The sequence below is a fragment of the Rissa tridactyla genome, chromosome 2 (genome assembly GCF_028500815.1).
Source record: "Rissa tridactyla isolate bRisTri1 chromosome 2, bRisTri1.patW.cur.20221130, whole genome shotgun sequence".
Taxonomy (NCBI): Eukaryota; Metazoa; Chordata; class Aves; order Charadriiformes; family Laridae; genus Rissa; species Rissa tridactyla.
The window spans coordinates 121,284,819-121,311,056 of NC_071467.1; the positions used below are offsets into that span (position 1 = coordinate 121,284,819).

Here is a 26,238-nt window from a genome sequence, read left to right on the forward strand (position 1 = left end):
TCTGGAACAAAGTCAAGTTTCAATACTTTTATCCCTTTTAAACAATACACTGTTGGCTAACAGAAGTTGCTCAGTACTCAACATGTTGTATCAGATCAACTGTGAAATAGTTTTAATTTTATTTTCTCTATTAAGTTTCTAGATAATAATTTCATAATCAAGTATTTCTTTCAACTGAAACCTGGGAGCAAAGTAGCTATGTAAAGCTTTCTCTTTCAATCCCTTTTCCCCATCAACCTGATAGTATAACTGAAGAATGAACATAATTTGAGTATCTCTGCACTAGGAAGACTCTATACACAAGAATCCACATTCTTCTTGTGTTTCAAATCTATTTTTATTGCCTCCACAGCCCCCGTACCAGAATTGACCACACATTTTCTGCTCTTTGTTGTAGTACCACTTCAGAATATAACTCTGACATTCTCCACTATCTTGAACAAGGTCACATGCATCTGAAAAAGGCAAATAAGAGACAGATTTAATGAACGAAAGATTCACTCTTCTCAGTATTGTAATTTCAGGGAAAAGTAATGTTTGGTGCAAACTGGCAGATGAAAGGCTGGGATTGGGAATAGCAGTTCATATGTCTCCCATAAGTGGTTTAGGTCACTGCTCCCAACATCAGTGCAATAACCCTGGCTCACAGGAAATATTTTATTGGTAAAGTATAAACAGTAACTTAAGCCACTGAATTTTTTGTGCAACCATAGAGTTCGTGCACTGGTTAATGAGAGCACTGATTCAAGATTTTACACATGCAGTTAAGTGACAGGACACATTCCATCTGTGCTCAGCAAGTCTGTCACGCACTGTGGCTGTGTGGCATTCCCAGAAGCACATTAGCTCTTAATTAAAAATCCAACATTAAAACAGTTTTGTAAAAGCACTGGTCCTCTGTCATCAGGGGTGGGGCTAGCAGACATTCCCAGAACCATTTTTGAACGGAGAGGGATGAAAAACAAAGGTATGGCAGCTGTAGCAATGAGCTACCACGCCCAAAGCTATGCAGACAGCATTGCATTTTTTTCATAGAAATTCTCTCCAATTGTAGTCTAAACAATAAAAACACTCAATAGTGTTAAAAGAATGTTGGTGACAAATCATCTCACTATCAGCATCCCATATCTACTGTGTCAAATAGCAAATCTGCAAAGAAAAAGGCATAATTAGGAAGCAAAGTAAAAAACATGAAGAATATATATATTGACTGGATATCTCTGTTGAGGGATCCTGTTCTTCCCACAGGAACAGACTGTAGACATATTTAGTTCCTCCATGTTAAGCTAAGTCAGCAGCAGGAGTAACTCAGTAATTATAGTGCAACTTGGGGATTTAAAATGATCTGCTGTTTTAGTAAAGAGGACTAGAACTTTATATTATATGATTACAAAAAGTTACAAATAAAAAATAAGGTCACAATGACACCTGCAGTTCAGCCTTTAATTACAAACTCTGCTGTATAGATTTGGACTGAATACAAACATATGGTGAAAAAACACGTTAGAAAATAAAATCAATGGAAATGCCTCATACTGTGTAAATATTTGACTGAGCCCTTCACAATTTAGAGTCTTTTTACTGAATTAAAAAAGATTTTCATATTCTAAAATCATACCATAATCACTATAGGAAGCTCTAGTTTCTACTGTTGCCTGTAAGTTTTCCTCATTCTCCTGAGCTTCTCCATACCCTTGTGGCTTTTCTCCTTCAGTATCTTCCTCTGTGAAATACTCATTCTCCTCATAATCATATCTCATTTCTGGCTTTGTGTACACAGGTTCTGTGGTGGTCTCTCTAATATTCTCCCAGACTCCACTTTCAGTTCTTTCAATGTCTTCTAAACCATGACCATAACCAGTTTCACCAGTTCCGGGAAAAGGCATCCTTCCAAGGAAAGGAAAAAGAAAACAAATGAAGTATTTAAGCACCACTATGTCCTTGAAAAAAATGCATATGGTTCATTCCTTCTGAATAATGTGAAAAAAATTTTTGATCCTGATCCTGTTTCTGTTAAAGCTACTTTGAATGTAACTACTAACCCAAAGGGATAAATCTTATGTTGAGATACACACTCAAGAAGTTTAACGGGCAATTCCAAACCTTTCAATTGCAGACACTTGCTGTTGTGTGTCTCCCTGATCTAAGTTTTCACACTCTTCTTGAAGTTCAGGTGAAGGATAACTGTTCATTTCTTCTGTGGGGAAAGCACAGATACCACGGGTGAGTGTTAAAGTCCTCCAAACCCCAGTATGTTTAATAAAAAGCATCACATGATTTTTTTTTTGTTGTGAACTGGAGTTTGCATCTTTCAATAAGTAATGCACCATATCTAGAGTGGTGCTACACCCACGACAGAGAAAATTATGTTAGATATCAGCTACACAAGAATGACTCCTGAACCAACCTTTTATACTTTTGTCTTGCTCTGTAATACGCTATTTATCCTTCTATAGAAACTTTGACATCTCTATACATGCTTCTGATGAGGATTTTAAATCAGTCACCATTTCCTTCTTGATATTCTCGTTTGTATTTCAAAGCACCTAAAACCCGCTAATCTGCATGCATGTGTCTTGAAAAGTGAAGAAGTTCTTTCTCTACTCTACAGACGAGGAATAGCTGCAGTAAAGAGAGGTTAATGCCAAATCCGCTAAATGTTTAAGCTTGTGACTGCCTCAAAGCCTAAATAGGCATAAACAGCTCAGTAAATCTGGACCTGCTAATGGTCAGAGGAGAAATGTAGGCCTAAATCAGGAATATAACTGTGTTCTCTTGGCTGAGGAATGGTCTTTCTTTAGTGAAAGTGGTGTCAACAAAGCCACACATTAAATACAAATTTAGGGGAAAAAAACTACTTCAGATTTTGGCCTAAGGCACCATTAAAATATAATGCTATTCTGTCATTATTGGCACTTCCGTTAGCGTCCAGCATTGGCAGCAAACTAAAGATGAAAGATTGACGAGCTAAATTACGGCTAGAAACTGAATGATAGTGCATACACCTTGTCTACTTTTTTCTACACACCATTTCCCTTTCTTTCCATAATTTAAGCAAATACCATTTTGTGCTACTTACGTTGTAGAAGATTTAGAAATGCACGGCTAAACCTCTGAGCATATACCATCTCAGACGTTGAAACCCGGCTCAATGCCAGTAAGTGCTGGTCTGTAGGGGAGCTTGACAGCTCCATCAGCTGATTGTCACTCACGTCATTGCCAAGTGCAAGAGTGAACAAGGTGAATCCTTGGCACTTGGCTCCGAGTGAAATCTCTCTCAGCTTCTCTCTGTCCCATGTGCTTGTTTTGCTTCCAATTATTGCAAATACGACCCTGTGTTTTCTTTGTCTGGGGGCTTTAAAAAACACATTTTCAACTGCCCACTGCAGGGCAGAAGCAATGGCTGATGGCCCTTCCAGTTGGTGAACAGATTCTTGGATATGTTTCTTCATCAAATCTTTATTGCTGTATGTGACTAGATCAAACTCCAAGGCCACAGGGGTCTGGTTTCTGTCAGGCAGGAAGCCCCTGGGAGCCTGCTGCAGCAGTGCCACTCTGATACCTCCATATGATTCATTTGGCTGTGAGGAAATGACAAACTGATCTAGCATGTTGCTCACAAAGTCTTTGGCTCTCTGAAACTCTTCACTGCTGATGCTTCGAGAGCTGTCCATGATGTAAGTGATATCCATATCCATCAGAACAGGGGGAGAAAAGGGCACCACGCAGCTGGTACTTGGTTTGCATTTATCTAGAGAGGAGGAGCCAATAGGCAGCAAATTATTTAGCAACACAACAAAAGCAATAGTTCATAGAGAAAAAAAAATATCACACAGTCCTATTCATCTATTTTATTTTTCTTAATTTTTTTATTTAAAAAAGAAAAGTCAATTTGGCAACTTGAAATCTTCTTGTTCTAGTAAGGAATAACAGATGAGTCTTGCTGAACAATGTTTTAAGATACCATGGGAAATTATTCAGTCATGAGAGCAAAAAATGTTCATAAATTAAAACTTAACATGTAAGAGTTCCCTTGAGAAATTTTCTTCTGTGAAAATCTAAAATTGTAAAGGACACTGTAACAAACTCCATTTTTCGTCTCAGATCATTGTTCATCACTCTTAAATATTATAATTTAGTAGCTTTTCCCACCCCCACAACATAGAATTTACAGTAAACGAGCCTGGTTCCCCAGAATCATAATGCTATTTTAAGTGCATTTCTGTTAAAAAGGAAATGCCAAACACAATAATTAATTTCACGTGGCTAAGACAGAAACCAATTAAACAGCTTTTGTGGTTTTGAGATTCTAATTCTTACCATTCATTGAAGGGAAAATTTAAATTGTAACTAACTTCTCAGCAGTGTTAATCTGTAACCAAGGAATGATCTGGCATGGGCAAGAAGGCCAAATTTAGAAGGGATTAAACTGGCTGGAAGCAGGAATGCCAGAGACAGAACAAATCCCTGTAAGGGGGTGAAGTTACCCTTGGTGATGCCAAGAAACAGCCACAACATCGTCTTGTAGCCATCCAAGAATGCGAGCACTCAGGGGCCACTTTGGGGCAGCAGAGCTGGGCTGAGTCTACCATGCAACCGCTCATAGGATTGGTGCTGGTATAAGTGTATATAAGGAATCACCTCTTAATGCATCTTTGCAGACTCCTTGTAGAACCACTTATGGCAGTAGGACTCTGCCCAGTGTATTGTTTATTAATATTTTTTTAAAGATATTTAAGCTCAAACATGCTTAGGGGGCACCATAAAAATTCCCCAACATCACATGGCAAAATCAAATCCATAGGAATTTTTATTGAAAGGGTAAAAAGACCGATATAACACCCGGAATTTGTAAAATGTCTTACCAAAGCAAAGTGTACAATATGTGATGTTCTTCAAACTTTCATCCTGTTGTCTTTCCCAAACAAATAATTGAAATCTTCCAGTATCATCAATCTATGTTTTAAAGCAGACACAAAAGTAACATTAAAAAGATATATGTGAAATACAGATGTTTTCTCTTTGTTCTCAATATCATTACTATTTCTCTGTTAAAATACTATCCCTGACTTGGTGGTTTCACTGCTATTGTAATATTGAACGGGTACACAGAAGACTTTTTCAGTTGTCGTTCTGGAGCATTCTGACTGCCCTGAAGCATTACAAGGAAACTGCTTTGTGCCTAAATGTCTAACTCCATGCTGTGCCACGCTGAGATTGCCAGGTAGCTGCTAATGACAATTAATAGGTGTTAGCACAGCTTATTAGCTAAGAGTATTGCTTTAAGACAGTCATGGTAGATTAATCAAAACTAGCCTGGATATTTCTGCATGGTGTTGAACTTAGGTCCTCTGTTCACATTCATTTTATACGTTGTCTTTCTGCTCTTCCTAGATCCTAGATTAGGTAGGGATTCAACTTTTATTCTCTGTTTGTACGCATGTGGCTACCCAGGTCTTGACTGGGGTGGCTATGTGCTACTCTGTGGCTGTGAGTCATTGTGAGATTGCAATTGAATGCAAATGTAAGAAAACCTCATGGTCTAAATACATATACCAAGAGCTTTCTGTAAAGGTCACCATATTCTCTCCTTGACAATGCAGAGCACTATATTCTGGCTTGAAAAATACTTTCTTTAAAAATCTGGGGAGACAGCTTTATACGTATGAGTGGAAATCTTAGCACAGGTAAAAGATATTAAGATTTGGTTTGGTTTTGGTTTTGGTTGTTGGGGTTTTTTTGCCAGTGAAGGGCTACCGCTTTTTTTCTTTTCTTAATAGGGCGCTACAGAGTAAATGGCAGTATCTCTGATCTCAGCTTTTTCTGGGACAAAGAGTAATTCTCCACAGTGAAGATGTTTTCTCAGGAGAGAAAATTCTAGCATTAGAAAATTCTAGCATTAGAAAAACCTATATGTTGCCTGTGATCAGAAGAACAAAGACAATCTTTGCCAGCAGATGATTTGACGGCAAAAATGCTTGAGGAACCCTGAAGAAGCTCCAACAACATCCTACAATTTCACTGACCACCCAACCCCATCCAAATGTGATTCAAGGGAAAAACATTTCCTTGTGGACTAAGAAAAATAAAAATGGCTGTAAAATACCATAATATTGCAGGAAATGAACCATGTATATGGATAAGCTAAAATGGTGAGGAAAGAAATAATTACTTCTTTGCATTAAACTTAAGCTTTGTGTGTGTTATACACAACACAATTAACTTCTGATTAATGTCTGTAAAGGATGATATAGATAGGCCTCTTCAGAGGAATTAGAATTGGCAATGACTGTTTAAGTGATCTCCAAACTGAGGCTCCTAAAGCAAACTAACCAAAGCCAGCAAGTATCTGTGGCTACAGGCTGGTAGGATCATGAAGATCAAACCGACTGTCAACTGCGAGGGCACAAGTCCATCTAAAAGAAAAAGAGATACTGTATTTTCTTGTGTGGTTGTGGCGAAGTTGGTTGCCTTCCCGCCACTGTAACCATAAAGGAGAGCTGGGCAGTGAACTTTTTGCCTTTCCCCCCGCTAAGCAGTTTTTTTAAACCTCTCTACTGTGAAAGCTGATTTATGGAAAGTTGGTACCTGTGTAAATACCAGATGTTATCATATGTATTTGGATTTGTAATTCAAAATACTGATGTTTGCTCTGGTTTATCCTCTGGAGAAACCCAGTGAATAAACGGTAGGCTTCCTTCTCATATGCCAGCAAAATTTTTTCATTCTGCTAAATTAATATTCAGCCAGACAAATATGTGAATTGACTAACAGATATGAGGCTGCATGAGAATAAATGTAACATGAAGATTAAAGGGATGACTTAAGATGCTACTAGATCAGACTCCAAGTTTTGCACCTTTTGTCACATGAAAATAAACATAGTTTCCTTCTATAAGGATAATTTTGAAGAAACAGCATCTAGAAGGAATTTTATTTTTAAAAAGTTAAAACTAAGCACAGATGATCCAAAAATAAATTGAAAAGACAGAGAACATGGAATCATATTATGAAACCTTAAAGAAACTTAAAATTGTTTTCTTTTGGTACCTGGTAGAATGGATTGCTTATTTTTGTTTACTACCTTTTTATATGAAGTCACATTTTAAAACAAAAATTGTTAATTGCCTCCTGTACTAATCACAGAATCACAGAATGGTAGGGTTGGAAGGGACCTCTGGAGATCATCTAGTCCAACCCCCCTGCCAGAGCAGGGTCACCTAGAGCAGGTTGCACAGGAACGCGTTCAGGTGGGTTTTGACTGTCTCCAGAGACAGAGACTCCACCACCTCTCTGGGCAGCCTGTGCCAGGGTTCTGCCACCCTCAAAGTAAAGAAGTTCCTCCTCATGTTTAGGTGGAACTTCCTATGCTCAAGTTTGTGCCCATTACCTCTTGTCCTGTCACTGGGCACCACTGAGAAGAGCCTGGCCCCACACTCCTGACACCCACCCTTTAAGTATTTATAAGTGTTGATGAGATCCCCCCCTCAGTCATCTTTTTTCCAGACTGAAGAGACCCAAATCCCTCAGCCTTTCTTCATAAGAGAGGTTTTCCCGTCCCCTAATCATCTTGGTAGCCCTTTGCTGTACCCTCTCCAGCAGTTCCCTGTCCTTCTTGAGCCGGGGAGCCCAGAACTGGACACAGTACTCCAGTTGCGGCCTCACCAAGGCAGAGTAGAGGGGGAGGATGACCTCCCTCGACCTGCTGGCCACACTCTTCTTGGTGCACCCCAGGATGCCATTGGCCTTCTTGGCCACAAGGCACATACAGCTATCCAAAGGTAAGCAAATGGATGACTGACTCAGTTTTCTATAGTCTATTTACTTACTGAGAAGGCACGTCTGACATTTGGCACTTCACTGAAGGCAATAACCACTGGAGTGATATCCAAGGCACTCAACTCAAGTACAGCTGTGTTGATGGCGACACCATCCTGCGATGGACCATTGGCAAAAAATAGGGCAACTTTTCTTGTGAGGATGCCCTGACGAACACGTTTGAAGACATTTCTTGAAACAAATCTCATGGCTGCCCCAATATTACGTTTTCCAGTGGTTCTCTCTAGCGGTATTCTCTGGACTGCTTGTAGCAGCAAGTTGCTTTTTTGGAATTCTGAGAATCGGATGAGATAGCGCGTATTGGTATTGAAAGAAACAACGGAGACACGAGCACCTGTTGGGCAATTGCTTTCACTGATCTTAATGGTCTTCAGCAATAACATAACAATGTTCCTCATTCTTTCAAATGCAGCTGGTGTAACATCATCAGACATATCGAAGGCAAACACCACTTCAGTTGGATAAACTGGACACGTGTCTGTATATTGAAATTAAAAAATTGTGTGAGAACCTTTCCACAACTCAAACATTGTTAGTTTTTTCTTCAAGTCTATAAAAGAACAGACATGCAGAGGCCAGACGGGCTTACCTGATGAGCAAGCTGGAATGAAAAGGCGGAGAGCAAATAAATTATTTTGGACTCATATTCCTTAAAATAGTGACACATACACTTGCTTTCACTAAAGAGCCTGATCCAAAGCTCAGGCAACTGACAGAATCTGTCCATGAGAGACAGCACTTCTCTTCCACAATTAAATACTTAAAATAGTGCAATTTTACTGGGTGAGAATTAAAGAAATTGTTCTGGGTTCTGCTGAGCATATAAGTCTGAGAGAGAATGAACACTTGAACACTCGAAATCTGGAGGACAGGTGATATACAAATATTGTCTTCTCTCAGATAACTCCCCAAAGACGGTAGGCAAAATGCCAAAGAATTAATTTAATCTTAAATGAGGACAAGAGACATTTGTTACAGTTTTTGTAATTAAGAGACAGGAAAAATGAGCAAAAAGCATAAGCCTGTTTCATACACCTGCTGAAAACCCCTCATAGTTAACAACTAGCAGTCATCATCAAACTGAACCCATATACAAACTACCAGTCTAGAGGGTCTCCAATGGAGGCTATTCCATTTAAGAAGAGTGACTAGGTGGAATCAGCAGTAAAAGAAGATGCTCCCTACTTACGGCAGTTTTTTCGTGTAAAATTCACAAGTTCACAAGGCTGCAGGAGCAAAACAAAAAAGCAATTAATGGCAAATACCAGATCATCCCAGACTGGGAACCTTACTATTGGTTTGAGCTGAAGGTCATATCCCAGCTCCTGAACTAACCCTCACTATTGTAAATCCAGAATCCCACATTCCAGTTCCTCTCTATTTCAAATAGTACAGGGGCTCTGCCCCTGCTGCAGAAACTAAGGGTTTCTTTAGACGTGCTCTGTTGGCATTTAATTATGATCTGGAGTATTAAGCAACCATTTATCCATTCTTTATTTTCTGTACTAATCTGATCTAGGATGTCACCAGGCAATGGCACTTTCATAAAAGAACAGGCATTTCAATAGCAACTCACATTGGAAGAATGAGGTCCACAGAGGAGGGACCCCATTTGGACATAGAACACACCTGCAATAGTATTGCCTGCAGGTAGTTGTCCATGCAAGGGTTAGATGAAGCCTTTATTCAGAAGTGTTAATTTTACAGGGAATTAGGATTCTGAAGAAATCCTGCCTTGCTATTCCCAGTGAAAACAGCTGTTACTGTGGAAATGCCCTCCTTTACAAGAGAGTGAAAAGTAACTCTAATCCTGAGCTGGTGTGGAAACTGATGTGAAGTTTCCACACCACTTTGGAAACTTCAAAGTGTGGATTTGAAGGAACAAATAAAGGAATATTAATGGTCTAACAGTTCGCAAAAGTTAGGACACAGCATTAATCCATATGTATAATTGTTTCTCAATCCTTGATTATTTGCTAAACAGAAGCACCCACTGCACTCTGACAATTATTTGAAAAGGATATGGTTTTCTAACAGCTAATTGTGCTCATTGCAGTCAGTGCTTATAAATGGAAGAAGACTAAAACTGTTAGTTCCATGCAGCGTGAGTTAGCTGTAAAGTATTAACTTACTTCCATTAAAACGGTGCCCATTGGTCCCTTGGCGCCCTAAACCAAACACAGGTCCAGAAAATCAGACCCTGATAACGTATTTCCATCTATGACTCTGTAGCCCAAAGAAAATGCAGGCATACAGTCCTTCCCTGATAACCATTTGTGAATTTGAGATATGAGGAGACATCAGTTCCTAGTATGGATTTCTATGGACCCGTTCCCAGCAGAGTTGCAAACTACTTCTCACACCTATTTTTCCGTTCATTTTCCTTCCTGATTTTATAAATGTTCAATATTTGTTGCCCTTGAGGAACAGTATAATTCAGAATTGGATTTCCTTTCTAAACGGCAATTTACGTGCTGTGGTTCAGTTACCTGCACCTTACATCCTTTTCAACCTCTGATATGTGATAGGCTTGCCCTTTGCTCTTGCCGGGTACAATCCCCACAGTTCTACCTTGAGAGATCCTGCAAGACCATAAACACATCACGACTGCTCGACCAGTCTAGCTAGCTTTTGCTACTCTGCAGCCTTCTCCTTGGGACTGTGGGCAAATGCCAGGATTCCAAGCACCTTTTTTCAAAATAAAAGTATTGTTTAATCTTCATAACAGGAGTAAAATACAGGCAAAATAACATTTTTTCAAGGCAGCTTGAAAGTTGTCATCATGTGTGCAATTCAGATATGTAGCAAGACTACTGAAAATTTTCACTTATTCACAGGGGGCTGCAGTGAGATATACCAGAAAAATTTGAACTACACATCCCACAACCTTTACCTTAGCCTCTCCCTACCATGACACTATGGTTTACCAAAATCATATACTTCCTTACATCCCTAAATTACAACGCCATCTCCATATTTGTTGCTTTCTGCTCCAACTAACCTTCCATTCCTCCATCTCCTGCCTGAGCTACCTTCCCCATCTCCTCTGCTGTCTTGCTGTTAGCATTATCACAGCCATTCCATGCTTTTATCTTCTTATGTTTCCCAGCAGGTCCCAGTTCTTCTTTGGTACTGCTCAGCAAGAGTTAACTGTGAGTTGCCTGAGCCCTAATGAATGTTACTTGCAGCAACTTATTAGTGGTGACTGAGCTGTGCAGACTTGACCCATATGGGTAATCAGGCCATGAAGTTAGGGAGGGTGGGTAAAACAGGCCTATTTTGGCTGGCCCTGCCTACTACTTGTATCCCTTCCTGCATCCCTATCTCTTCCACTTCCCACAGAATTCCCACTTTCGCATTTCACTGACGGACTGCTACTACAATAATCCCAACCAGCCCATACCTCCCAAGCTCCACTCTCACTTCTACACCTGAAGAGGAGATCTTGAGCTTGAAATCTCTCTGAAGATTTCTTGAACCATAGATTGGCAAGGCCAACAGCTATCTGGCTCACAAGCACACAAGGTCTGTCTGTCTGTAACGTATGTGAGCAGCCAAGCAGAAGGGAAGGCGATGCATTCCAGCTGGCACTATTGGTCATTCTTGTGCTCAGCTTCATAAAATAAAGTGGGCCAGTTACATTCATTGACCAGCACAGCATAATGACCAAAAAAAAAAAAAAGTTTTCTAAGTTGCATACGTCCTGTGGGCGATATTATACAGGTAAAGATACTGTTATCCATAATGTTCCATATTTAAACTGAAAGAGTAAGCTTAAGAAAGTTAAACAAGAAAATAATTAACAGTAGGGATTGTTTCTGGTCTCCATGGAGCTGATTTGCAGAACCGCAGCAAGATAAAGATAGACATATATAGGGATTTTCCTAACTGCCTACAACATTCGTCCTAAATACTACTGAAATCCCCAATCCTTTCTCCTGCTTAGATAGAGAATAAAACTTTTTGTTATATAAAATGCAGATCACAGACACTGGAAAAGTACATCAAGACATCTACTTGTATATAAGGATTAACAGGTTACTGTCAATTTAAACTTTAAGTAAGTGCATGTAATTGCAAGTCTGATTTTAAATGGCTTTTCTTTTTCAATTAAAAAATACATTGGCTTTCAGCAGAACAATCCAATTCTACATTTTAGTACTCTGTTCTTTTTTAATTAGATATTTACCCTGCCTAAGGTTGATACCAAACACTGTGTAGGAAATTATGCCTGCATTGTATCTTTGCAGTTCCATTTCTGCAATCTGATCCAGTGAAAGATGTCCCTGCTTACTGCAGGGGGGTTGGACTAGATGACCTTTAAAGGTCCCTTCCAACCCAACACATTCTATGATTTCCAACAGTGGGGGCTCTTGTGCACACACATTCACAGGCAAGATGTAACTCTATACAATGGCCAGGCTGATTAAACATAGTTTACCAGATGAAAAATTATTAAATATTCCATTAATCTAATAGAAAGTTTAAGAGCAATCTAAGAGTGGTTTTTAAAAATAAAAATAGATTACCATAGGTCCTGATGGCCCTTGGTCCCCTGGATCTCCCAGGGAACCTGGTATGCCAGCATTTCCCTACAAATAGAAATACAAGTTTTATTCATTATAATTGCACACAGAGATGTAGAATTCTAGCAGAGAAAACATCTGTAACTATATTGTGAGTTGGATCCCGCATTTACATAAAGATAGGATACTACCCCTAAGAATTACTAGCCACGAACATCTCTAAAGACTTAGACCAGCATTCTCTCGAGACCTTCTGCACAGGATACAGCAATAAAAGATCAGAGTGGGAACCAATTTCAAAAAATTTTGATGAGGAAACACTTAAGACATAAGGGCTTTACTTATAGAACTCTTCACAGAGTTAACAGATTTATCATTCTTACTCTTCTACCCCTAACTCCTTTGGGTCCTTCAGCTCCTGGAATGCCTGGGTCTCCATCTTCTCCCTGAAAATTAATGAAATCCAGAACTTTATAGGAAAGGAGAAGACAGACAGAAAGACAGATAACCATTTCTAACCAAGAACAACGTAAAACAAGACATAAAGCAAACACACCCATTTGATCATACCTCTGGACCAGGATATCCTGTGAATCCAGATTCTCCCTACAAAAAGAAAGGACAAAGACTTCATAAGAATCTAGAACTTTGTGATCTGCTTAGTGTTTGATGTCTTTAAATCAAAAACAATTTCAAAATTATTCTTAGCATTCCATCCCATTGAAGGAGCAGAGGCTACCACTCTGGTCTCAAATGACATAGTTTTAGATTAACAACTCGTTCATCTAAAGGAAGAACATCTTAAAATTTTCCATCAGTTTCTGAATTTTCAAGCGTGTTCCATTTCTCAAGTAAGTGTTTTATCAAAACTTATTTAGGCCTCCTAGTAACATATGTTGGAATTCATGTTCAGGTATTATAAGTAAATTATAACATTCAGAACGCAGTGTTTGAATGCAGTTTCAAAATGTTGTACCCTCCATACTAAGCAGTGATACCATAATATTTTGTTGGCATATTAGAAGTCACTTCATTAATTGTTTTCAGTTACTTCAGTTTTTGGTGTATTCTTTGCTCATATATGAGAAGTATGAGAACTCTCACAAAGACCAATCAGAATTGAAGCGTATCTCTACTTGACATTAGAGTAACTATCAGAATTCACACTATTTATGTATGTCCTTGTTTTAAGAGTTCCCTCCCATGGAATTGTGCAGGCCTGTCAAACATCATATGACTTTATCCTATAATTTCTAAAAAATTACACGCATGTAGGCCCCACATTACACCTAAGAGAGCATAATGTGACTGTGAACCTATATAATTGATAGCGATCTTAAATAAAACCTATACTAAAGGCTCTTCTCTTAGCTATCAGGGGAAACAAACTCTTTCTGGATCACTATTCTGGGGTGAATTGGTTTTTTGTTTGTTTTTATTAATTCCTTTAATTCAGACCTTGCCAAACCTTGGGGAGACACATCAACGTATAAGAAGGGCTTTAAGTCAATCCTTTAAAACAACGAATAATGACAAGAAGATTTAACAGAAACCTTTTTTCCTCATTTCTTGTAACAAGCAGGATGTTTCCTGAAATGAGTAAGTGGGAGATTCCAAGAGATTAAAAGAACTAGTCTTTCATATAACATACAAGTAACCTGTGAAACTCTCCCATCAAAGGACATTTTTGGGGGTAAGAAGGTAAGAAAAGAGACTGGATAATAAGAAGCATCAAGAGCTATTTTAATAAAAAGCCTTTTTAGAAAAAGGAACTCATCAGTTGAAGAGGCTCCTGGGAAGCCTTTCATATCTTTTCTGCAGCTTCTGCAGCACTCTGCTTCTCCCACAAAAAGGGAGAGTGAAACAGATGTTCCTCCAGTGAGATCCATTGGACCAACTTCTGTTTTGCAAGCAATGAAAAAGGACTAGTATTGTAACACTACATAAACTCTTTGAAATGACTGCAGCTGTTTCAAACATCCCGACCATTTTGCTCATGGACTGACTCATTCGTGCTGCTGGTCCCATGATTTTGACCTCATACTTTCTGTATACTTTTTATTTTAGCTGGATTCTTGTACGTTTTTAGAGAAGTAGGAATTTCACTGCTATTTTTTTCATCAGGGCTGTGAAGGGAATGACAAAAATTTCTAAATATGTAGCAATCCAGAGATTAATCCTCAGATTTTACTGCTGAGCACAAGGAAGAATAAATATTTCACATTGAAACAGTGAGGCCATTGGAGGGTAATCACCCTCACCTTGGTGGTCAAGGAATCCCTCCTCTGAAAGAACAAAATAGTCCAAGGTGGCTGGCCCACCAAGACTTGCCAACAGAAGTGGCTAGTCAAGCAGACTGAAGTGGGGAGAAAGCACCGTGTACTCCAAGAAGTACAATCCCCCATGTCCATATACACACATACACACATCAAGGGAAAAAGTAATAGAGAGTGGTTCTCAAAAGAATATCCTATTGCAGAATTTCTCACAAGGATGGTTGTGGGAAGGCTGAGCCTCTTACGGAACGCACTGGCCATGTCTTACATTTCTCTTGAATCGAATATGGATGGTCATGTTCAATTTGACACTGCAAGACATCCTGACTCTAAGCACTCACCTTTGCTCCTTTGCTTCCTTCAGGACCATAGGCATCCCTGCCATCCACCCCCTGCATAGGTTGAATATGCCATAAGTTAGCTTTTAACAGAGGATTAGATTCACATTCAACTCCACTTTGCAATAAAGACCTCTCATTACAACAGGGTGTCCAGGCTGTTAAGATTGACAAAGTAGGGCAAGCTATCAAAACAGTAGCAAATGTCTAAAAAACAGTAGCAAATGGTGGCAAAATCTGTAGAGAGAAAAAAAAGGATTAAGGCCAGAGTTCCTCTCCACTATGTGCCCTACCTCTAGCATATTCTCTCTCTCCTAGAGAACATGATGGGAAAGATATTCTCTCTAGCCCACAAGGAATCTGGTGTCCTAAGGAAACTGAGAACCGAACGTGAAATAATTTTAAGTGTATCAAATAGAGAAAATAGAAGGGAATTAAATGTACTGATTCAGATGGATGGGTGTTAAATTACAGGGGCCCTGAATTTGGGCAGAAAGACTCACAGGCATGCCTCTCCATCCAGCTGGTCCCACTGGGCCCTTCTCTCCAGGGTCACCAGGTTCACCCTGTTATAATTGAAACATAAAAAGCATTAATTTGGCTTATGCAGGAGAATTCTTCTTTCTTGCCTGTTAGACTGAAGTGTGCTTATACATTTTATAGACTACTTGATGCTGATCAACAGCATTCCATTACAGACCATGTTTCATGGAAGGTTCCTTGGGGTGGAACTGGAAAGCACTTGGCAAATCAGAATACGCTAAGCATTCATCCAGCTAAACTCCAAAGGTCTTCATCCAGTAAATATCCCATTGTTATACAGAATTACCAGTGAAAGAGTATTTTCTGGAAAAAGTTATATTAATGGTAGCAGGACGTAGCCTGGAATTCTACCACCATGAAGCATCTGTTGAGAGCAAACAGTATTTCTCAGGCACGCTGCCTGCACTGTGCTCTTAGTCCTCTTGCATGTTTTCTTTTCTTCATTTCCTCTTTTGGTTTTGGTTTTGACTTTCTTAATGAGCTTTCTTCTAACGAGATCTCCAATATTAAACAGTACAAAACCAGACTGAGAAAATGGAATGTATGATGGATTAAATCCCTACGTTCCTTCCCAATTTTTGTCACTGCTTCACTATGTTTTCACACAGTGACTTTTCTCACAGTAGCACTTGAACCTTCTGATACATCTCTGTCACTGGATGTAATAATACAGCGAATGTAATAACCCTTCAAAGAGACTGAAAGGCGTAGCTAACTGGTCTTATTTATGCCTTTTAGATCCAAAAATGCAAAGATACCTAAAATGAGTTATTTTTCTTTAATCTCCCGTATCAATGAATTATAAGCCAATTAATGAAAGGAAAGTAAGGGACAGCATTTATTATAAGTAAGTGAACCATAATGTGGACCACTTAGTAGTGGCCTTCATGTTGATTCAGTTCTTAACACATTCATTCCTGTATAACAGACATCGTAACAGTTAAGATTCCTTAAACTGGTTAGGAATCTTTAGAACAAAAAGGTTAAAATAAGCAGTTACGCTTCATTGAACTGGGAAGTTCAGACTGGGTATTAGGGAAGGTTCTTCACTGAGACGACAGCCGTTGGGTCCCTTCCAACTTGAGATATTCTATGGTCAACTCGTACATATTTTCAATGGATTGGACAGATTCTAGGAATCATAAAATAAGCCCAAGAGTCAGCACTGCCATATCACTACTGCATTTTGTGAGAATCCAAGCCCCACTGAGAACCATGACCACAACAGCAGTTAGAACAGTAGTCATGGCAACACTAAAAAATTCTTGGTATAGCTCTGACACCTGTAAGGTTTCTGTGAGCACATCACTTGTCTTCCCATGCAATCTAAAAATGTCTATAAAACTTAACATTCTTCACATGTTCCATAGGAACAATACAAGTGTTTGTTCATGCTTCTTCAGGTAGTTCTTGAATGAATTATGATGTTAGATTGCTGTAATTAGATACCTTAAAAATCTTTACCTTTGCTCCTCTTGCACCTAACTTTCCAACAGAGCCAGGTGCACCTGGGGCCCCCAGACTGGCCTGTAATCAGAAGTATCAGTTAAAAGGTGCACAACAAAGACTCAAGGGCTCATTGAACTCAAGGATTCACTGCCCCTTGAAATTATTACAGAATTGGTATAAGCATTAGCACATTAACAGGCTTGTGAGCACCACAGTAAGAGTTACCGGTCAAGCTATCATTCCAGTTATTACCTGTTTTCTGTACAACTGCTTTAAAATTCTCAAAATGTTATTAAGTAAGTATGACATGAATGTTATTTTCTATCTACATAGATACCTAACGAATACATGCATACGTGCACAAACAATATGAATATATATACATACACATACAAATGTGTGTAAGCAAGAGCATCACTACATGACTGAAGCAGATGCCCAAAGCTGACAGAGTAGGATATTACAGTCCTGAGTTACACTGGTGTAATTTCAGAATAAGAACCCCCAAATCAACAGCATCACACAAGCGAGAAGATCAGCAGTGAGTGCTCAATAGTTACAACCTCATCACACCCTAGCGTTAAATCTCAAAGGCCATACTTTAATGAAACCACTGACCATGATCTAACTTTGCCCTCAGCTACACCACTGTACATCTGGATTTATACATGCTGTTAGTCCTGATACTATAGAACCAAGAGTGAAATCTAGAGCTAAGGCTTTTAATTGCAATCATGCAAAAGCTTGGTAACGCTGAAGTTCACTTCTTATTCACCACCTAAAAGTATTTTCAAGGCTGTTATTTTATCATATGAGGCTGCAAATCAGCTTCCTTAAGTACTATACTGAAAAATCCTCAGTTTCTTCTTTCTATAAGTATTTTTAAAACTCTTTATAGGAATAATATCAAAACTGAGAATGAAAAGCCCTAATGTGTACAGCAGGAATATATTATTTAAAGCTAACCAGAGGGCCTGGCATGCCTTGTGGTCCTGGAGGTCCTCTGATCCCTTGTGGTCCTCTTGGGCCCTAATGTAAAAAAGCCATTGAAAAAAAAAAAAGTCAGTTCAATGCCGATAGCCTTTCAGTGAAAATTAGATTGCTGTAACAACCAGAATCCAAGTGCCTGTTTCACAAGCCTTAATGCACGGGTGAAATTTCTGACTGCTTGGTTGTAAGGATTGGTCTGTGTGAAACAGCTGTGATGGTCACTGCCTGAGGGCCATATTCAGAAAGCTACTGTGGTGTTTAAGATACCACAAGGTAACGCAAAGCTTTCCTAATTGGTTTTGTCAATCAGTATGTTATTTTCATCATTTTAATGCACCCTGGAAATACAGTACATTCAAAAATGCAATAGTGTACTTATTGCTAGCAATTTCTAATGAATTAATTTTGAAGATATCTGCTTGATAATATCCTGTAAGGTAGAGAGGTGTTTGTTAAATTACTTATTTCTGCTATGCACTTTCCTCTTTTCATTTCACTAGAAGCTGCACCCACATAAACCAAAAGAGAAACTTGCCACATTTAATTCCTTAGGGTTACAGAGGAGATTTGCCACAGAAGAATCTTGCTTATAATACTCATTAGTTGAAGTAAACAAAGCATTCAAAAAAAAACCCAAAAAAAGATCAACATAAAAATAACTTAGTTCTTTTAGTTACCTGAGGGCCTGGAAGACCAGAGTCTCCTGGGTAACCTGCTTCCCCCAGATCTCCTTGCTCACCCTGCCAGAACAAAAACACACAAACCAACAACCAAGCCAAATAAATTAACACCTGTCATATGTACATCAACAGATAATAATTTCATATCTGCACAGAGTATCAGTTGAGAGAATGTTTTCCAATGCTTCAAAACAGCTTTCAAGCAGCTTCAAATTCCTGTTGAAGAAAATTCAATTAAGAAGCAAAAGTTGAGTAGCTTTTTTTGGTTGTTTAGGGTGTGTGATGAATATAAGAGCTGGAGTGCAAGAGGTCAGTTCTATCCGCTTTGCATTTTGCTAAGTACATTTTACACCACAGTCTCAGCAACATCGCTGCATTACCCTTGTCCTTATCCACTGCAGAGACCACAAGAAGTCATAAAGCCAGGGCCACAAGGGCAGATCCCCTTCACCTTTATCCATGGAGAACTACCCTGAGGGGGAACCATGACTTTCCAATTCATCCTAGAATTAGATGTCTTTATAACTCCCCATTTTTCATTCTGGTTACTCATCAAGGCAAGTAAAATCTTCCTTGATGAAGGGGAAAAAAAAACCCAAACCTTTTCCAGCTCCCATCTACATAAAGTAGCTATCTAAGGATGAGTCAGTTTAGCTGACATCCCTAAGAAATATTTGCTGTCTGCTGGACTAAGTAAAATGGTGATAATTAGCACCAAGATATTCCAGGCCTTGCAGATCACCTTTCACTGGAGAAATTATAAACGTATGTATGTCTGAAGATTCTCAGGAAACAGGTGGTTCTGGAATTAATCTCCTGCATTCAAAAGGCTGTACTCCCATTCTCCACCACATGAATGAAATGAAAGATAAATGAAAAATAAGAACAAAAAAAAAAGCACTGAGCAAGCCATTTCTTTGCCATTTGCTTTTTACATGTCTTCAATGAACAGGTGATTTATATAAGTTGTGCTCAGAACATGGGTTGGGACCTAGTTTTTAATCCCTACTGACCTGTGCAAATATTTTTTGTTATACTTTTAGAAGTCAAAGATGATCAAGTACTTAAACGAAAACAGTTTGGAAGATCTCTGTTGTTGTGAGGTTCAGTCATGTCTCTTGTTCCCAAAAATATTATTAAAGGGTGGCCTCATCACTGGGGGAGGGGGCCCCCATGGAGATGAAGAAGCTTGTCTCAAAAGGTTCAACTAATTCTGCACTATGTGATTTTACTAAACAAGTTGAACATTTTTACTTTCTAACCACACCAGAGTTCTTGTGCTCGTTAGTACAACAAAGATAAGGTACAAATCCTTTTCCACAGACTTCAGTTTTTGTCCTGTTACCCTCATAGCTCACTTGGATTCTTTCTTTCTGCTGGTACCTGACAGAAAAATGCAAACAAAGATTTTTAGAGTTCAGCAGCAATCAAATGGAAAAGAAAAAGAAAGCACAAAGTTACATAATTACTTAAGAAATGGATTTCTGAGGTATCAAGCAAGAATTGGAATAATTAAAAGGAAGGCTTCATGGGTATTGTTCAGTATTTTAATCTAAAATGTCTGCATAAATGCTGTAAAGAATTTCTGAGACAGAAATAGTAAACAGTAACTATAAAACACTTGTGTTCTTTCAAGTTATGCTGATCCCTGTGAGTAGCCAAAGCACGGTGCTTCCCCCTTACTAGCGGATAGTATCAAAATCGTCCAGGTCTATTCCCGTCTGGGATACTCCAGACTTCTGGATTCTCAAAGTGAAATCCAAATTGGGATTTTCAGAAACGAGGTGGGGCAGAGGCTTCAGCACAAGGCCTACCTGTGTGTTGCATGAAGCTGGGATGTGATTGGACTACCTTGGGGAACTTGCAGGACTCTTACTTCTCACTGTCATTTCCCAGGGAAAAATTAATTTGAGTTAGTTTAAATGTAAAAAGACATCCCACTCCTTCCAGTAGCCTTTTGCCTTTGATGAAAATTATGTTCTATTTTGCATCATTATGGTTATTCTCACTGTTATTTAATAACATTTTAAAATTGGCCTTCAGTTTAAATGCTTGTTGCTGTTACAGAAAAGGCATGCAATCCATGCAAAAGTTTCATGACAAATCATGAACCTTTTGCCAAATTAAGAACACAGCAAGCACTTCAGTTTACATACTGCGTCCATAATTAAAAACGTGAGTAAAACATCAAGCTTATCAAACTGAGGAAACTGTTACCAGGTGACGTCCAACAGCCTGTTTTGTACAGGCCAAATACTTTCATATTGTGAGCTTTGATGAAGAAAACAGAAACTTTGAAACAATTGCTACTTGAGACCAGAGACAAAGAGTGCATGCACTTCATCCTGTCCTCTCTTTGATATTAGAACTGCACTGGCATTGCATGAATATGACCTGGAAAGAACAGATGGGGTAAAGCTGGTCTGAATTTTGCCCTGACCATGCTTGTGAGTGAAGAGTTTCATAAAACAACCTCTATTCAAAATGCTGGTTTGCACGTTTATTCAGAGGCTACAACTTTACCCATTCCCCAGACTCCAACACAGGGTATGACTTCAAGACATATTCCACTCTGCAGGTACTGACAGTGTCATACACGAAATTGCGATGTTTCCCTGGGTTTATATGCACTAAGGTAAAGGGGAAATGTTAAACCAAGGCATATACCATCTGCCTTATCTGTGCTAGCAACTCTGCAGAGAGATTGGGTCAAATTTGAACTACTTGTGCTAGAGCAATATGTTTCCTGGAATGATCATATAAGCCATACTTGAAAAAGCAAGCAATAGGCTAGAGATAAGGGATATATCTTGCAAGCAGGTGTATGGGAGTCATGGTTTTAGGTGTTCTTACAGACTCCTGCCAGGGTGATGGACAAAGGAAAACATTTGTTTACCTTGTCCTAAAAAGAAAAAATCAAAAGAAAAAAAAAAGATTAAAAAAGAAAGAAATCTGGGTCTTCTCAGGTTCCTAGAATTTAACTTTTACTTGCAGTAATCCACTTTGCTTTTAGAATTGCTTTGATAACTGTATTTTGTAATTTATACGCTGGGACAAACAAGCTTTCTTTTCCAAGAACATTATCTAAAACTTCATTTAAGAGAATCACAGTGACGTCTTTACCAGTTACATCTCAGCAAAGTTTCCTTTCATCGTGGCTCCATGAGGTATAGGTCTAGGAAAACCACGCCTACCACCACATGAGAAAATTTTCCACCAGAGGATCTTTGTAGAACGATCTCTCCTGGATCACACTGAAATTTCTCCCTTAAGAGAAGCAAACACTGAGGCTGGACATGTAGCTGCATACACATAGGTAGCAGCAGCGTCAGCCACTCACCTTTACACCTGGAGGGCCTCTTCGACCTGCTGCTCCCTGGGAAGGAGTGGCATGAGAGATTACATCCAGAACACCACGCAATATGTGAAACAATAGTTTATAATACAATACATTATACATGCAGTCAAATCAAATACAGCTTATAGAAAGCTGAGATTATTTCCAAAGAAAGGTTTAAGGTAAAAATGAGAAAAGAGAGTGGATTTGGGAAAGAAATTCTTACACAAATAAGCCTTATCACAAACACACACACACACACAAAAAAAGGCTTTAGACCCTTAGTGAGAGCAGAGGGAAGGCATCTCAACAAAATTCTGGAAACATCTTCCCAGGCAGCTGCTGCTTGGCCAAAATAAAGAGAACATGAGCCCTCTTCTCTCCCTCTGAGCTAAAAGGCCTGCACTGCTTCCCCCTGCATGCTGCCCAGCAGCACCAGAGATGTTACTGTTAAACCTCACATCACTAGAGGCCTTTAGGATGTTTCTGCAGCCTGAGTGATCATCATTCCTGACTTTGGCATTAGGCATCTTTTTGACAGACTAGAAGAGGTGCCTTCAGGAGTTCCAGTCTCCAGTGCATTAAAAACAGCAGCTCAGCTGCCAGTGAGTTTATATATAGGCTTGAACAGGCATATGGAACTTGCAATCACAGGGAGGAAGAAGGGATAGATTTACCTATAGTGAAATTATGACGTAATTAAGGCTCATAGAAAAGGTTGCATTGAATTTAAGGCTTATGACTTCACATGAATTAGACCTGAAATTAATGGGACAACAAATTCCTGATTTTAAAAAAAACCAAAACACATTGCAATACACAAACCCTACTAAATTTGAAGGCAAATGTGTTTCACTACAAAAATTCTGTAAGATTTTTGTTCCCTCTCATTGCAGGAGTTTTAAGTGTGGGATAAAAGGAAGAAGGGAAAAATTGGTTTTCTCAGTGGGAACACCATTGTATCTTGTACCAGTTACTTCCATCCTGTATTGATTACTATTCTTACATAAGGGCCAGCATCACCCTGCTCTCCTTGGAGTCCATGTGGTCCTGGGTCTCCCTGCAAAACAAAGTAATGAACAAGCTCTTTAATACTCTTTCTTTTTCTTGTACTTACACATTCTTCTTTATACATTCCTTCTTTGTTTCTTCTCCTACGTAATTTCATTGCAATCAGTTGTATCATGCTAAATGCTGATTCGTGTTTTCTGCAAATCATTTACAATGAAAAAATGATAAACCAGAGAGATTATGCTTGCTTTGGATTTCCAATCCATCAGTTATTAACAGTTGATACCTGGTCAAGGCTTTTGTGAAATTGTTTTTGTTCACTTTAGCCTTTCAGTTAGACTTCTTATGATGAGAAAGTTTCATGAGGTTTGTTTCCAAAAGGTCATCAAAACACAATTATTCTCAAGAGTGACCCTCACAGTTTTTCTACTGATTTCAGCACACTCTACATAGACATATATGAACACATGTATGCCTGAACATGTGTGCAAAACCCTACTTGTTCACTAGAATCAAACTTCCAAAATAGTGGATTTTTCTCACATGTTGCTAGTTTGCACCCTCTTAAGCTTTCATCTACCACCACTTATATACTACTGACCAACTACTTATAATCTTTGCTTATTCTTTCCAAACAAAGAGCAACAGTAAAAGGGGTTGTGCTTTTTTTAATGTTTCTTTTCTTGCAGTATTGCTCAAACACCTCTTAAAAATTCAGACATCACTCCCAGCTCTTATATTCTAGATACAGGTCAAAACAGAGTTTATCCACCACCCTGAGGAAATAGCAGTTCCATAGTAAAATGAGTACAGCCTGTTGATACCCAATGCATTTTTCCCAGCATGGTTTTTAACAGTATCCTTACAACCCATTACTAAAAGCCTCTCAGGTTGATAATGTAGATTTCTGGCAGAAGAATATATTTATACTAAATCCATATGTTCCCTTAGCTCTATAATATGAGAACATTTCCACAGTCTTTGTTATCCTTTTTAACTTTTTTTTCTCTTTTTTACACTGTACACTGAAAGCTTTCTGTGTTGCAGACATACACTAAAGGCAAAATACAAAATAAAAGAAAAGAGCTGCTTAGTCACTGGACAGCCAATAGAATTTAGCAATTATGCAAATCCTCTACCCATAATATAGAACTATTATCTTACCTGATGTGCTGGGTTTCCCTTTTCACCCTTAGGACCAGGAACATTATTGCTAGTTCCAGGATCTCCCTGGAAAAATTAAGCAGAAAGCTTAGCCTTTTCAGGGACCACACATTTATTACTCTGATTACAGAGGCAGAATATGGAAAAAGGATTAATGAGGATTAATTGTAGCCAACACGAAATACAAAAGCTATTTTAAATGAAGATGCTTGTAAGAACACTATATAGCAAGTTTTGCAAAGTTTCTTTTGCAAAGAGATGAAAAGAAATATTACTAATGGGCAACAAATTAAACCCTGAAAATGTGAACCTGGTCTGGTTGTTTGAGTACAGATAATTGAGTTAAGATCATAGCTAGTTAGTGAGTTTCAGATGGAGTTACATTAGAATGGAGTTCCATTTATCTAGACACGGGTGAAATCCTGATCTCTCAAAGAGGCAAGTTACCACGACACCTGATTTATTTTTTTTAGGTCTTTGAAATATACGTGGTGCCTTCACTGAAATTTTGGTACTTGGGGACTGCATTTATACAAGGCTCTGGAGCATGAAAGGAAAAAAACGTCAGCATGAAGAAGTAACTTGCCTTTGCATCACTATAAATTGCTAACCAGGAGTCAGTGCACAGCGTTTTCAGGTGACCCAGAAATTCCTCTGTAGGGTGGGAATTTCCCTCCACCAGGGAGGACTAAGTACCTCCAAAAGGAGTTATGTTTCCCATGGTAAAAACAAACAAACAAATAAATAAAACAAAAATGCAAGGAACAAGCAGGAGACCTGAGGCTTAAACACCTGCTTCCAAGCAACACATCAAAACACATCAGTCCATCTGCATCTAAAGAGTTCAGGAGTCCTGGAATATACCGTACTTCTTGCAGAGTACTGCTCCATCTAGCATTGTGAAAATCTCTTCAAATCACATATATTTCAGGCAGCTCCATGACAAAATCCAGGCACAAATCAGTGCAACCTAAGAAAAACGAAGGAATACACTTACATGATCTCCTCTCAGACCAGATTCTCCTCGTTCACCTGGTTCTCCTCTGGGGCCTTTTCTGCCCTAAATTCATAAAAAGAGCACAAGCAATTTGGGTACATGAAGAAACAGTATCTGTGGTAGAGGTAGGCCAGATAAGAGAACACTGATCTGTTTAAGTCAGTGGTGCTACACTGATTTACAACAGGAGCCACATCACATTAGAGAAGAGGCAGCTATTAAAAACAACTTAACTTACAGGCATTACAGACAGCATCACACTTTGGAAAGATGGTTCCATAAAATCTAAACATTACTATAAAGGATACTTTACTTGTTTTCCTGCATTGCCTTTCTCTCCAGAAGGTCCAGGAATTCCACGTTCTCCCTAGACTCATAAAGAGGGAAGAAAGAAGAAAAAATTAATGGTTGTTCTTTCTGATAAAGGTGGATCCCAAATTTTGTCTGTCAGAATCCAACTTCAATCAGATACATAACTCTAAACAACAGAAATTCTGTTCAGGTTTAAAGCCCATTCAAAGTCACAAAAACCTGTACTTTTGAAACCTGAGGTAGGTGTCTTTAATTGCACTACACATTTAAAGCAATGATTACCTGCTCTCCGTCGGTACCATCAAAGCCACTCTCACCGTGTTCACCCTGTAGTAATAAGCAAAAAAAGCCCTGTTAGCATCAGTACACTTGCCTCTCTGAGCAGGGGAGGAAGTGTTCACCCTACTTTTGGAAACTTGAATAAGAAGAGTGGTTTTCAATGGCTATCATGAATAAATAATAATACTAATTATAAATAGGAATTAATAAATCATATTTCTAAGGAATTATTAACTTGAAACTAAAACAATTTATAGTTAAGAACATTTAATAAGAACAATGGTTCTTAAAAGTATAGGTCTTCATCAGCATTTAAAATCTGCTTTTCCATCTGTTAGTTTTCAAATCTTCTTCCCTACTGCAGCACCTTCAAAATCTAAATATATTACAAAGTATAACTACTAGTATCTGATCTAAAATGCTGATAATCTTGTAATGCTGGTGTCAACCATCATATGTGTTTGTGCTTTTTTCTTTTCTTTTTTTTTTTTTAATAA

At 38.7% G+C, this 26,238-nt stretch overlaps 1 protein-coding gene across 1 annotated transcript in view; it reads right to left on the minus strand.

Moving 5' to 3' along the window:
• Positions 1-282: 282 nt before the first annotated feature.
• LOC128905102 (collagen alpha-4(VI) chain-like) overlaps positions 283-26,238 on the minus strand; it is a 44,212-nt gene continuing 18,256 nt past the window's right edge. Inside the window, 23 exon segments of the mRNA XM_054190583.1 lie at positions 283-455; positions 1,619-1,887; positions 2,104-2,197; positions 3,080-3,751; positions 4,866-4,956; positions 7,830-8,317; positions 8,429-8,440; positions 9,029-9,065; positions 9,972-10,007; positions 12,369-12,431; positions 12,749-12,811; positions 12,936-12,971; positions 14,983-15,033; positions 15,483-15,545; positions 16,987-17,049; positions 17,938-18,000; positions 18,639-18,701; positions 21,982-22,017; positions 22,985-23,038; positions 24,154-24,219; positions 25,151-25,213; positions 25,464-25,517; positions 25,745-25,789. Coding sequence (XP_054046558.1) covers positions 283-455; positions 1,619-1,887; positions 2,104-2,197; positions 3,080-3,751; positions 4,866-4,956; positions 7,830-8,317; positions 8,429-8,440; positions 9,029-9,065; positions 9,972-10,007; positions 12,369-12,431; positions 12,749-12,811; positions 12,936-12,971; positions 14,983-15,033; positions 15,483-15,545; positions 16,987-17,049; positions 17,938-18,000; positions 18,639-18,701; positions 21,982-22,017; positions 22,985-23,038; positions 24,154-24,219; positions 25,151-25,213; positions 25,464-25,517; positions 25,745-25,789 — 2,655 coding nt within the window.